The 13,052-nt window shown below is 40.1% G+C and overlaps 1 protein-coding gene across 7 annotated transcripts in view; it reads left to right on the forward strand.

The window, feature by feature from the left end:
- Positions 1-13,052, forward strand: part of EPHA5 (EPH receptor A5) — a 192,626-nt gene that overhangs the window by 140,838 nt on the left and 38,736 nt on the right. For 4 of the 7 annotated variants that reach the window (XM_056490112.1, XM_056490113.1, XM_056490116.1 and 1 more), the window contains 3 exons: positions 3,543-3,667; positions 6,449-6,608; positions 10,572-10,677. In XM_056490112.1, coding sequence (XP_056346087.1) covers positions 3,543-3,667; positions 6,449-6,608; positions 10,572-10,677 — 391 coding nt within the window. The remainder of the gene's footprint in view (positions 1-3,542; positions 3,668-6,448; positions 6,609-10,571; positions 10,678-13,052) is intronic. The other 3 variants (XM_056490114.1, XM_056490117.1, XM_056490118.1) reach the window with 1 other exon arrangement.

The following is a 13,052-nucleotide window of genomic DNA, read 5'->3' on the forward strand; positions in this document are numbered from 1 at the left end:
TTGGAAACTTTAATATTTTTATTTGGTATGTCCCCTTCCTCTTCTCAAGAAATGTTAGAAACAGAACAAGAAAAAAAAGAAAAAAAGGAAGAATCCATTTTCTGTGCTTTTCTTTGCTTCCTGATAAATTTTTTGTCTCAGGAAAGCAGAAATGTACATTGGCAATTTCACACTTTGTTACATCTTCTGTTTGCTTTCATCACATGCATGGCTGTTTTCATAAATGGCAAACATAAACATAAATGATGTAATAACCCTCTTTGATCTTGACTGTGTGGTAGAGAAATTAATGCATACATGCAGAACATGAACAATTCACAATGTACATCCACATTTTGTTGTGTCAAGGCAGGGATTTGAACAAGGCTTCTGTCTGCTTACATAAGAAACATGAGATATTACAGCTTTATGTATCTTGACTCTTACATGAATTTTTTTACGTGTTGTACTCCAAATGGAAGGGCTCTGTGGTTTGACTTCTTTCTATTAAGAGGATGCTGCCCTTGCAAAAGCAGTGACCTTTGAAAAGCAAGTCTTAAGTAATCCTTTAATTTTTCTGAGATCATATAGCACAGTATCCAGTTGCAGGCTTTTAAGATGGAATGATTGCAGACTTTGTCCATTTGCCTGGATTGAATTACATTTTTTTTTTACAAAGAAAACTCTAAAATACTTATACCTTCCTTCCTTCACTTCAGAGAATCGTAAGCTCTGTGCATTGAGAATGCAGAGTAGTTGCTGTATCATGCCAGCACCACTGGGATTTATTGAATTTACTTAATTTGCCTTTATCTCACAGTTACACTTTAACACTTCTTTTGAAGGAGATTCAAAAAGGATATGGTTACTCCTCTTCTAATTTACTTCGAGTGTTAGGTTACTCAGTTTCTTATCTTCCATCCATTTCCCAGTAGAGCAGAGCATTCTGTGAGCCACAATTGAACATTTTACAGACTTGCACACCCAGAGATTTAAGTCCATGAAGCTGCTTACTAGCCAAGCTTTTTGCACATGCTTTTAAAAGGGAATGCTCTGGTTTAGGGATGTAGGAAGTTTAATGGGTGTGTTTGGGTAGCTGGTGGTGCATTTTGTGTTGTATGGTGCAGGTGCATGTAAAGGAGAGCTAAACTGCCCTGAATCTCCTAGGGAAAGGTTTTGCAGCAGAGTTTGGGAGCACTTATATTGTTTTCTTGGCTGTAAAGCACTTGTAAGCCTCAGTCCTATAAACACTTCAGGAAACCTCAATAAAGTAGATGAAAAATCCACTATTTGATCAGGAGATTTTGATACTGGGAATTGCATTATTTTCACCTTCCTGAGAAGCATTCAATAGCAGGGAGGGCTGAGGTCTCCCCTCACTGCTCTTCTCAAGTCTACTTTTGCTAATAGGAGTTTAAAATGGTTTAATGCTCAGCACTGATGTTCTCTATCTTGCCAGACCTCTGCTGCCAGCTCTGTAAGCATAGGATAGGCATTGCAGGGATTTGAGGGCATTGGAGATCAGTCCCAGAAGGCACAGGTGCCTTTTCTTGAGTACTTTGATGGCTCCTCCCTGTATGTGGTAGCATCTCAGTGGCTCATGATAAGTGATCAGTATCATCTATTTAATGAGGATTGTAAAATCTCCTTTTACTTTGCACTATCACAACACAGCGAGGCTTGTTATCTAATGCCCCTAAAAACTATGTAGCTTACTTGCATCAGCAGGGCCTTCATTCTATTTTAATGGAGCTCACTACTAACTGTGTCTTCTCTGAGCTGATATACCTGACCATACACATGAGCACGGGTCCTATCTTATATGCACAATTCAGCTTGCTGTGCACATGTATGCGCAGCACACATTTAGGCACCTGAACTGATGGACAGAAATTCCTTTACAAGATTAGCAGTTTGTATTTAGGTTGTTATTTGCCTTCACATAACCAAAAAACTTGTAGAAGACATCAGTCAGGGAGGCGACTTGCAGATGAAAAATTTTTGGTGATCACCATGCAGTGCCTGCATAAATAACATGATCATCATTCAAATCAAATTTTAGTTTTTACTCGCTCAGTGGAGAAGTTGTGAACACAATGGTGGGTGCACAGTTAAAGGCAAACACTATCTGTACATCTTGACGCCAGCTCTTCAGCAGAAAACAGTATGGAAATAGCCAACACCTTTCAGGATCCTTCAAGAGCCAAGTGGGAAAAGTAAACAGGAGTGTAAAAAACTACAGCTGAAGCAGGACTGGAACTTGCTATAACAGAGAAGTCTTGCTGCTAGCCTTCAGTCCAAGAATAATTGTCTGGAGCTCTTCCCTTACTTTTTAGCTTAAAAATTAATGTATTGTCTTTATTTTACTTAATGGGTTGGGGTTTTTTTATAGTGTCAAGATAATTAGCTAGTCCTGCATATAGAAGGAATTTTTTTCTGTAGTTCCACATACATTTTGGAACATGAAATGTGATAGTTTGCTGCTGCTTTTTGCATTCCGTTCCGCATATGGCCACAAAAGTCTTTGCCATGGGTCTTCTCAGGCCCCCTGTCATCCAGCAGGAGCTGGCCTGTGTGGAGGGTGAGTTAAAGTTCCTCATCCAGGCATGGCCTGTTTTTATCTCTGGAGAAGCTGATTTTGGCCCTGCAAATAGGAAACTGTGAATTTCTTCCGTCCCCTTTTCTTTTCACTTGGTGTTGTTTTCTAATCACTGGCATGAAATACCTGTGGTGTTAGGGTTGCATTGCCCATAGCAACTTTTGCTAGAGAGCTGGCAGGGGTGGCAGCAACCACAACTTTAAAAAGTCTCTGTAGACATCAGACTGAATACAAAGGATCAAGCCTGTTTCTGATGCACGCATGCTACACAGGGCAGATAACCTTTCAGGGCTGCATCTTAAAATAATGAGCAGAGCTGGTATGGCTGCTCTCATGCTGTGGCTTCCCCAAGCACACTGCAAATTTCTGAACTGTGATTGCCATTAAAATCTTTTGCCATTTGCAAGGAATTAACATCACCATGGGAGCTGTAACACCCCAGTGGTATTTATGGAGAGCAATTGAATTATAAAGGTTGTAGTATTCCTTGCTTCTGGAAGAAGGGGTCTGTAAGGATGCCTAGGCTTAAACTACTTAAAATCCAAAAATAGTTAAGGAACCTATGTAATCTAAGGTCTACTGAAAAATATATGCCTTGAGGGCAGGCAAAAGAAAGCAAAACATAATCAATATGTAATTCTGATAAGACAGACCCCTGACACATTTGAAAAGAGAAGTTGTGGAGCTGATGTGTTTGAAAATTTGTTGAAAAGACAGGGCTGATGTGTAAGCTGTGATAGTGGTTCATATTATTACTTTGCCTTGTTGGTTATGCTACTGCAAATCTGTGCAAGTCCAACTGTTAAAAATGGGAAAATATCACTGAGGTAAAACCAGACCTCACTGATCTGCAGCAGCAAAGGATTGTTTTGCATTCGAGGATGTGCTGACGTGTTTGACTTTGGTTGAGGTAGACCATCTTACTAACAATAGTTTTCTGTTCTGTTTTTCTCCTGTCTTGCAGCACCTTCTCCAGTCAGTACTGTGAAGAAAGGGAAGATAACTAAAAATAGCATCTCTCTTTCCTGGCAGGAGCCAGATCGACCTAATGGCATCATCCTGGAATACGAAATCAAATATTTTGAAAAGGTGTGATGGACTGATGGCTGAACTTCCTAAGTACCTTCTCTTTATTGTTTTCTTCTTTTAGTTATTATTATTTGAGTCATGGAAGGGAGTAGAGAGATTTTATGCGTAAATCAATGTCAGATTGATTTTGCAGTAAATGATTAGGAAGACTTGAAATGAGGGGTGTTGTTTTCCATTAGTGTGCCACTTGTCTTCAACAAATACATTAAATCTGGGTGTCAGATTCTTCTCCAGCCTTATCACATTAAGATAGAGCCTGCTCATTTGTTAAAAATAGAAGGGGTTGGGGACTGAGCATCTGTCTCCTCCCAGAAACATCAAGCAATCCCTTGCCTTTGGTATTTCAATTTCTCACTTGATTATGCATCCACTGTGAAAGGAGAAGAGAAGGGGGTTGTGGAGAGAAATTGTATGTGCTCTGATATGAAGAAGGGCATCTTGGCTTAAAAATTTGCCTGGGTTTTCCAGCTCTTTCTCTCAATTTAAAGGGAAGCAGTCTCCCCACAAAACTTGCCTCTCTTAGTCATCATTTCAAATGGTGAATTGTTCTCTTCCTGCAAAATTAATGTCTTTTAAATGAAAATGGTTACAAATGCACTTTATCAAAGTAGTGTATTTTGAGAGATACTGCCTTAAATCTCTGGAAATCTTAACTTTCCAAAAATCAGGTTTTCTAGATTTGAATGAATAGTAATTTTTTTGCCTTAGCTGGAATTGTAAGGTGTTCTTTTTTTCCCGGAAACATTCAGGCTTTCTACATAAAACAAGAGGAAAATAATGACATTGAGTGACAATTCACTTTTTTAGAGGGATTGAATTTCTATTTTAAGGAAAATATTCCATTAGCTCTATCTATGATCCATGTGAAATTGCTCAGCATGGACCAGGACTAGATCCTTACTCCTTCTGTCTTCTTTCTCTGACGATGGGAAGGACCTGCTCAAGTACTCCATGCAATCAGGGGAAAGAATTTAATAAATCTTCTCCGTAAAAATAAAATCAACATTATTTTTGCAGATGAGGGAGCTTGTGAAATAGATTTGTGAGTGACTTAAATAGGGCTGAAGATCAAAGTATACAGCAAGAATCAGGCTATGTTGTTGCTAGAATTAATCCATTACTATTTATTGTATTAACTTGTTTGAATGACTGTTGGGGTACATTGAATCCTTACCATGGAATGAGTTGGGAATAATAGCTTTTAGAAAACAGAAAAGGTAAAGCAAATAATTAAAGTGAAAAATTTGTGTATTTCTTCATTTTCCTTAGTTTGTTTTTAAACAAATTGGCAGGAGAGGGTGCTTAAAATGTTGTATTTGTAGTCCAGGGCTAGTGTCAAATAGCTTCAGCAAATAGTTCTGCAAGAGTGAGTCCTTTGTGGAGAGGTCGCTCCAGCCAGTCCAAGTTTGTGCTGTCTTGGTTTATTTTCTTCAGGCTGAGAATGAAGCTTAGTGTTTTCCATAGAAAAGCTCAAGAGTCCAAGTATTTGCAGAAGCCAACAGTGTATTGAAAAGTTAATTGGCTGACATGCAAGCAAAGATGTGACCTAATATTCACTTACTGCTTTTTAACCAGTAGTTGAGATAGGCTGGGGATATTGCCTTTAGTCCTTTTTCTTTGTTGCTACTATAATCTATATTCTCTCTGTTTTCAGCCCCTTCATAAGGGTAAATTCACATTCATTTCCAACGGACAAGAATGATTTATATTAAATATTTGGGAAAACTAAATTTTGTCAGATTGCATTCCTCTAAGAGGGATCAATCCTTAGGAAGAAAAAAAGGGCACATATATACATATATATACATATGTGTGTGTATGTGTGTGTCTGTGTCTGTACACATTCCTCCAAAGTAGGCTTCAATTGAGAAATTTTGTAATCTTACATTTAAGAAATTCCCAGAGCCTTAGCCAGGCATATTGTTGTCTATGGGAAACTGGTCATTAAATTAAAAAGAAAAAAGAAAAATGAGCTCATATTCTAAGAGCTATCCAGAAATATTGGTAAGGAATCACTAAAAAGTCTGATTTAACTCATAATAATTTGGATCTGAGAGATATGGTGAATAAAAAGCAGTTTCCAAATTTGTAGACCTTAATTTATGAGCTCTTGTCTAGGTTATGTGTTACAGTAAATAATTCTAAGAGTAATTACTTAGCATTTCAACAAAATTTTAATCAAAGGACTGGAACTGTTTCACACTAGAAACTGATGTAGATAAAGATTTATTTCAGCAATTTTTCTTCAAGTTCATTGCTTCAGAAGAACAATGCAAAAATTAGATATTTTCCTGGAGTTTTGGTTTATCATTCCCTTCTCAAGGTCTAATTTGTGGTTCTAGAAATGCAGGCATGAAGTTGTACAGTGTGTAATATATTATTCTCTTTTAGGCTTACTTACATTACTGGGAAGCCATTTCGGTGTAAATCAAAATCCTTTTCTAAGGCGGTGGGACTGGTTTTATCTTCCCTGTGCCTTGGGATTGATCTTTGTATGATAACCCCAGGCCATGTACATCCTGAGCAGTGGAAAGCTGCTTCTACTGCAAATGCCAGTTGCATGTCTCCTAGAATCATTGATTATAAAAGAGAAAATCAGATCTCACATTTTGTATTGCAGAAAGATCCTTCAGAGAGGGGGTTTTGAGGAAGAAATCCTTAAAAATGCATACTTCAGTCATCTTTTGTAATGTTTCTCTGGGGGTTGTTAAGAGTGTCTTCTCTGGGAGCCACTTTGTGTGTGTTTGAACTTTGTGGTTTTTGTGGGGGTGTTGGGAAAAGGACCAAGAGACGAGCTACACCATCATCAAGTCCAAAGAGACGACGATTACAGCAGATGGTTTGAAGCCAGGCTCAGCGTACGTCTTCCAGATCCGAGCCCGGACAGCTGCCGGCTATGGGGGCTTCAGCCAAAGATTCGAGTTCGAAACCAGCCCACTGTGTAAGTCTTTTTAATTACTGTCAGCCCTTGTCTCTGCAGCGCTTACCAGAAACAAGTCAGGGGATCGATACCTTTGCAGAGAGCGCTTCCTTTTGTTGGCTTCATCCCTTGACTTTGGAAACATCAGGCTCATCATGATTCCGCACTTGACATATCTGTCCTTTGCTTCCTTATGGTGACACAGGAGATCTTCAGGCTTCGGAAATTCATGGCATTCCATGCTTAGAAAAATGTTGTATTTACAGGAGCCTGGTGTAAGAGAGTCTTTCCTCTCAGGAGGAACAGAGAGGATGGGACCTGCTCCTTAAAAAGGCTGTCTGCAGAGGATGCTGAGCTCTCTTACATATCTACACCTGGGGTAAAAAAATCTGAAATGATGCCTCTCTGCAAGGGGAGGAGTTGAACCAGCATTAGTGTATTTTATGGTTTTTGGGGAAAGTTCCTGTCAAGTTAAATGATTTTTTCTGTTGGCTGCCAATGCCACAGAGTCAAGAAAAGGAGGTTGACTTGTAATCAGAAGTGGAAACAAATGTGCACTGCAGGTGCAGGACTTCTTCTTGGCCTGTTGCATTTGTGGGTTTTAAAATTTTCTTTTTTTTTTTTTTTTCAATAAACAAATCTGATTATCCGGGGCTGGATTCTGGAACAGATTCTGTGACAGGGTGAACTCCTGAGTCACACAGAGGCTCAGCTGCTCTTTCATCTGTGTTTAGACACAGCTGTGGGGAAATTCTTTTTGTCCCAAATACAGAATTTTGCCAAGGTGTCAAATACAATTTTGTCCACCAGAAAATATGTCTTCTCTCTTTTAGTTTGTACAGCTGTCATTTAATAATTTTATACTCTGTGCATGGAAGAGGAATTTTATGGTGGAAATACTCTGGTCATTCCTGTGGAAGACGATTTTCTGTGTTTTCCTTGGAAATTTAAACTCATCAATACCTTGATTACTGTTACTCCAGTGTTTTTTTTAATTCATCATCTTTGAGAAGAATATGCTGAGTTATCTTTTCAGTGCATGCTACCTTTTAAGTCATAATAGATTTTCAAGGAGTCATTATACATGTGCAAATGTAGCTGTGGAGCCAGTGGTTAAGCTAATACAGTGAAAATTGCATCACAATGCAAGCATGAATGAAGTAAGGACAGTCTAATTAATGTATTTCTTATTGTATTAACCATTAATTGTGACCTATAAGTAGCACCCAAATCATGTTATGCCAAAAAATTATTCTGTATCATTTTTCTCAGTTGGAAAGTTTCTAACTTAGAGTTGTTTGAGTAATATGTTGTGGTCTATTAAGGTGTAACAAATGAAATATATGCACATTTAATCTATTACCTATGATCCTCATCCAAAAATAATAGCACTTTCATAAAGTCCATCATGTAAGTATCTGTTTTAATTAGGAATTTTGGAGGACATCACATAGAAATATTTTTAAACACTCGAAATTTTGTGGGTCATTTAGTCATACCCACATCCCAGTCTTTTTGACATTTTAAAGGCAGAGGAATAGGTACTTCTCTTATATTAAGGAGTTGCTGGCATAGTCAGAGGAATACCTACTGCATGGTCCCCAGTTTGGGAACTGGGAATTGTTGGTCTGTTGGACTCACATTTAATATGATTGAAATACAAGCCTCAGTATCTTGGAAAAAGCAGCTCTGTTTGACATTTAAAACCTCATAAAAAGCATTTTTTTCCCCAAAGCCGTATAAAAAGTCAATATTTGTGTCAGGAGTATGACCAGACTCCCACTGCTTTCTTGCACATCCTAGAGATTTTCAAAGCAAGTACAGATCAAAATCTCACTGCTGCATCAGAGCACCCAGATTTGAACTTCTTGTTAGGGCCAAAGCAAATGATTTTTATTCAGCCACAGATGAAAAGCTTTTAGTGGCTGTTCCTTGACACAAAAACACTGCTCAAAGTTGTTTGGACTGAACAACAGGTTTTGTTTCCAGTTTGCAAGATTTCTGTAGTTATCTTTAATACATTTGGAGGAATTTTATAACAACAGCTTGAGAAATGCAATGGAGGAAAGCTATAAGCTGTTTTTGACTTCCCTCTTTTTCCAGATTTTGGGAATTCTTGCATACTTCTCCCCGCTTATGCAATTCTGCAAAGTACCATGAAGCAGCCAGGGCTTCAATTTGCAGCAAATTTTTTTTTAAGTGGAAAGTGTTGCTGGGTATATCCACTTGTTGCTTCATCCTTTTCAAGTGCCACCAAGCTCGTCTAGCCCCAAAACCTAACCTTGCCAAGAGCTGGGTATGGCTGTATTGGTGTGCTAATTTAGCTGGTGTGCTGGGTGGGAATAGGAACATATCACCAAGCTGAGAAGGGGTAATGCAGGGGTGGGGGGGTGTGTGTCCCTGACTTTGAAAGGCAGCAAGTCCCAGCTTGGCTTATGAATTCAGGCTTTTCATCTGCCATAGATCACAGCAGAATTTATCTCATTTCCCCGTCCCTTGAGCTGTGCAAAAGAACACCAAGCACTGCTTAATGTAATCCTTTAAATGTTTTTCTTTTTAATTATTTTCTCAAGAAAGCAGTATAAAATACCATCTTAAGGAGCCCCCACATTTTTGTGAGGCTTACAAAATCTCTGGATGATGGCAGGGGTTTGGAGCAGTTAAAATTAAATACTTAATGTATCAGGACCAGTCCTTCTGAAATCACTTATGCTGCTGTAGCAGGTCCACCCCACTCCTGATTTAGCACCAGAGAGCTCCCATATGAAGAGCTGCTTGAAGCCCAGTGCACATCAATGTTTAATGCCATACCTTTCTGTCTTTCTTTTCCTTTAACAATTAATATGGGACTATATTCAGTTATTTTACAGCCTTCATAATGTTAATCCTCTGCTAAGGACCCTTTTTTAGTTCAGTCATTTAGTTAAAGGCTTCTTCAGTATGCAGTCAATTCCTGCTGCTCTCTGGGGTGGATGGAGCTTCATCCTGGGCTGGCACAAGGTTAAGAGCTAGAATGAGGTTTTCCCCCACAGAGCAGTGGTGCCTGTGCCAGGGAGCTGTTTTGCAGGGAGGATGTGAGATCTGTACCCTGGGGTGGTTATATATGTGCAGCTAAATAAGCTGGCAGCAAAGAGTGCAAGGTGAGGAGCCTTTGATTTCTGCTTGGGGAACCCCGCATACAAATCCCTGGGGGAAAATGGGCTCCTTCTCCTGCCACGTAGGGCAGATAAACAAGGTACAAGTGGTATTAGCATTTCCATTTTACAGTCTACAGGAGCTTGCTCACCTGCTCTTATTTGACCCATGTCAAAACTCAATTCTCATTCAGCTCTCCTGACCTCTCTGCTGGCATCTTTACCACTTGCCTTTTGGCAGGAGGGCTCCTTACAAGGCATGGACTAGAAGAGTTTTGCTTCCCCAAGTTTTGGTCAATAAAAAATCCAACCAGTGTATATGTCTTAGCAACTGTTTTACAGAGGGTACCTTATGGCCATGTGATAGAGATGCCACAAGGAGTTAGTTTATAATTGTTTATAGCTTCTTAAATTGCAGGTAATTATTTTCATCTCGTAGATTTTGCTTATGTCTGTTAGCAATAACATTCCATAAATATTCTCTCTGAGTGTTGGGTTTTCATCCAAATGAGAGCCTGTTGGGTTTTCATCTTTTATCTCTGATTTCTAATGCAGCTAACTCAGGGAGAAAAACTCAAGTTCACAAACTCAAAGGCTGCATTCTGCAACGCTTTGGTTTCTGAATTCAGCAATGAGATGCAATCGTGTTGGGTTTCTTGGCATAGTTTTGTTTCCTTTCCACCCATATCCATTCCAAACTAGAAACAGACAGAAAAAGGGGGAAAACACAAACCATAAAAGAAACGAACTGATAAGACTTGAAACCTCGCTGGCAGCTTCAATAGAAATACTTATATGGGTGCTGACTGTCATTTTAACCCTAATCTCCGTTTTCTGTTTCTCATCTCAGCAGTAGCTGCATCCAGTGACGAGAGCCAGATTCCTATAATTGTTGTGTCTGTAACAGTGGGAGTCATTCTGCTGGCTGTTGTTATCGGTTTCCTTCTCAGCGGAAGGTATGAGAAGCAGCTGTATATTTATACTTCTTCAACTTTTGTAATAACTTTTATCTGACCAGCTGATTAGTGTGATCTAGGCAAAAGCAGCATGTGAACAAAGCTGTCAAGCGCTAGCACTGTAAAACAGCACAAGGGTGGGCTGATTGATCTGTTTGGACAAGCAGAAATGACAAAGGCACTCACAGATGTAGTTCATTTTCATCAGTCTATAGGCTGGCCCTGATTATTTGACTTGATTCTCAGAGCCGTGTTTTCACATTCCTTTAAAAATAAGCAGAACATGTTATTAGAGGTAAAATATCTTAACCCCCATATGTTTGCACTCAGACTTTGCAATGGACTTTGCTCATGGAGAAAACTTCAGGAAAACACTTCCATAGAAAATGAGAATAAACCCACTGAAATGGCTAAATGTCTCACATTTTGGTCAGATCTGGATTTCATTTCTCATGTGTAGGGTACTAATGTGTTCCCCAAGTGTTAGTAAATCATACAGAGAGCTTCCCCCACAGAGGGAGGCACTGCTTCAAACCGTCCCATTGACTTCTCATGTGCTTAAACATAGGCAAGTGATGAAAGCTTGGGGCTGGCTATACCATCTTTGACAACTCTGATGGAAGTTGATGGAATTTTTGATGAACAAGAAATTGTGGTACTGGGTCAAAATCTGGCTTATATCAGGATAAGTTTGTACTGCAACATTAAACTTGTTTGGCAGCCATCATGGAAGGCACTTTTTTTCATATTCTACATGTATATTGGTACATTTTTTAGTGGCAGTAGTCAAACAGTGTGTGAAGTACACCAAGCAATGTGAAGTACTCCACAAAGCAATGTGAAGTACATCTACTGATGAGGCTGAATTTGTTTTCAGTGCAAAATAAACATTTATGCTTCTAAGGTACCCATCAGCCCACAGTTACTCTTATGATACAGGTCTGTCTTAAGCTCAAATCTAGCAAGATGGCTGTAAATTACAGGATATTGTAAGCACTAAGAGATGTTACAGACATAGAAGAACTGCACTGGATTTGATGGTTGAAGGTCTTATTTCGCAGAGGAGGTAAGGTATCAGTCTGCAAATGTAAAGCAGTGAAATCCTGCCAGGCTGAGCAACTCTGTCCCTAGGCATAAGGCATCCCTGGAAGGACATGGACAAAGTTATTTCCTGTCTTGAAAGGTAAGTGTGCTGCCAGACTCATCTCCAGTCAAGGTCAGAGACTGACAGTCTCTTCCAGCTTAGCTGTTCAAGCTCCTGTTGTCTGCTTTGAGTGACTTGTTGGGTTTAAAAATGGAAAAGTGAATGCTCCTGTCTCCAGGAGAAGCATGCAGCAGGAGAGTGAAACTGGGGGGGGAGGGCGGGGGGGGGGGCCTGAGGGGGTGGGGGGGTGAGTCAATGGCTACAAGCAATTCCCACCAGAGCCCACAGGAAAGCTGTAGTCAAAAGACTTGGCTCTGAACACTCTAGACAAGATTCAAGTCTCTCCTTAGAGGCTAGATGTTTTGATGAAATTCCTCTTCAAAAAGAGCAGGTGGGTAGGAACCTTGGCTTCCCCCAGCCTGGATGTGTGCTTGTATTGGTGCAAACAGGAGAATGGATATGTGACTGTAGGCAAGTTATGGATGTAACCTGGCACCTCTTCAAGGAAGAGTCTGGGGGGTGAATGACAGGTGGAGGAATGTATATCCCCCTCTGGCCGTAGGGAATCACAGTTGTGTGGCTGCCAGTAGCTCCTGCTCTTTCCACAGTCGCTGTCAAGAGTTCAGTACCCCCCTGGGGTACCTCTCAGTACCCCATCCTAAAAGGATATACTCTTGCAGGTCTCCTTTTCACTGCTACTCACTCTAGTCTCAGCAAGAAGTTGCAAATCCTGAGCCATTTGTCAGCAGTTCTCATTAGTTACGTCTTTCTGTCCTCTTGCCTAATGTGCTTTCCGGCATGTGCTTCCTCTTAGCTCTTTATCTCTTGGCATCCTTATAAAAGCCCATGTCGCCTTTGGCTAGAGTTTTTTTGTTGCCTCTGCTGATACCTTAATCCTCCTACCTTGTGCTCACACTGCCCTCTGTGGACCCCAGGGCAGCTGCAGGTTTCTGGGACCTTCTCTATGGTGCCATGCTGGATGTCTTGGAAAAGCAGGCACAGGGAGCTGAGCTCTTCATCCATTTTTATGTTTTCAACCCTTCTCCTAACTGAAAAGACCATGGTCCCTCATTTGCAGCAGCTGCTGGAGAAGCCTCCCATACCAAGGATTGGTCCATTATTAGAAATTTGCCTTCAAAACCACAGGGCTTCTCCACCAATTTGAGTTCCCATGAATTTTTGAAGCCCATCTAGTACATCGAGTGAGAACAGCAGACTAAACCCCAGAAAT

Source organism: Oenanthe melanoleuca, chromosome 4 (assembly GCF_029582105.1).
Source record: "Oenanthe melanoleuca isolate GR-GAL-2019-014 chromosome 4, OMel1.0, whole genome shotgun sequence".
NCBI classification, from domain to species: domain Eukaryota; kingdom Metazoa; phylum Chordata; class Aves; order Passeriformes; family Muscicapidae; genus Oenanthe; species Oenanthe melanoleuca.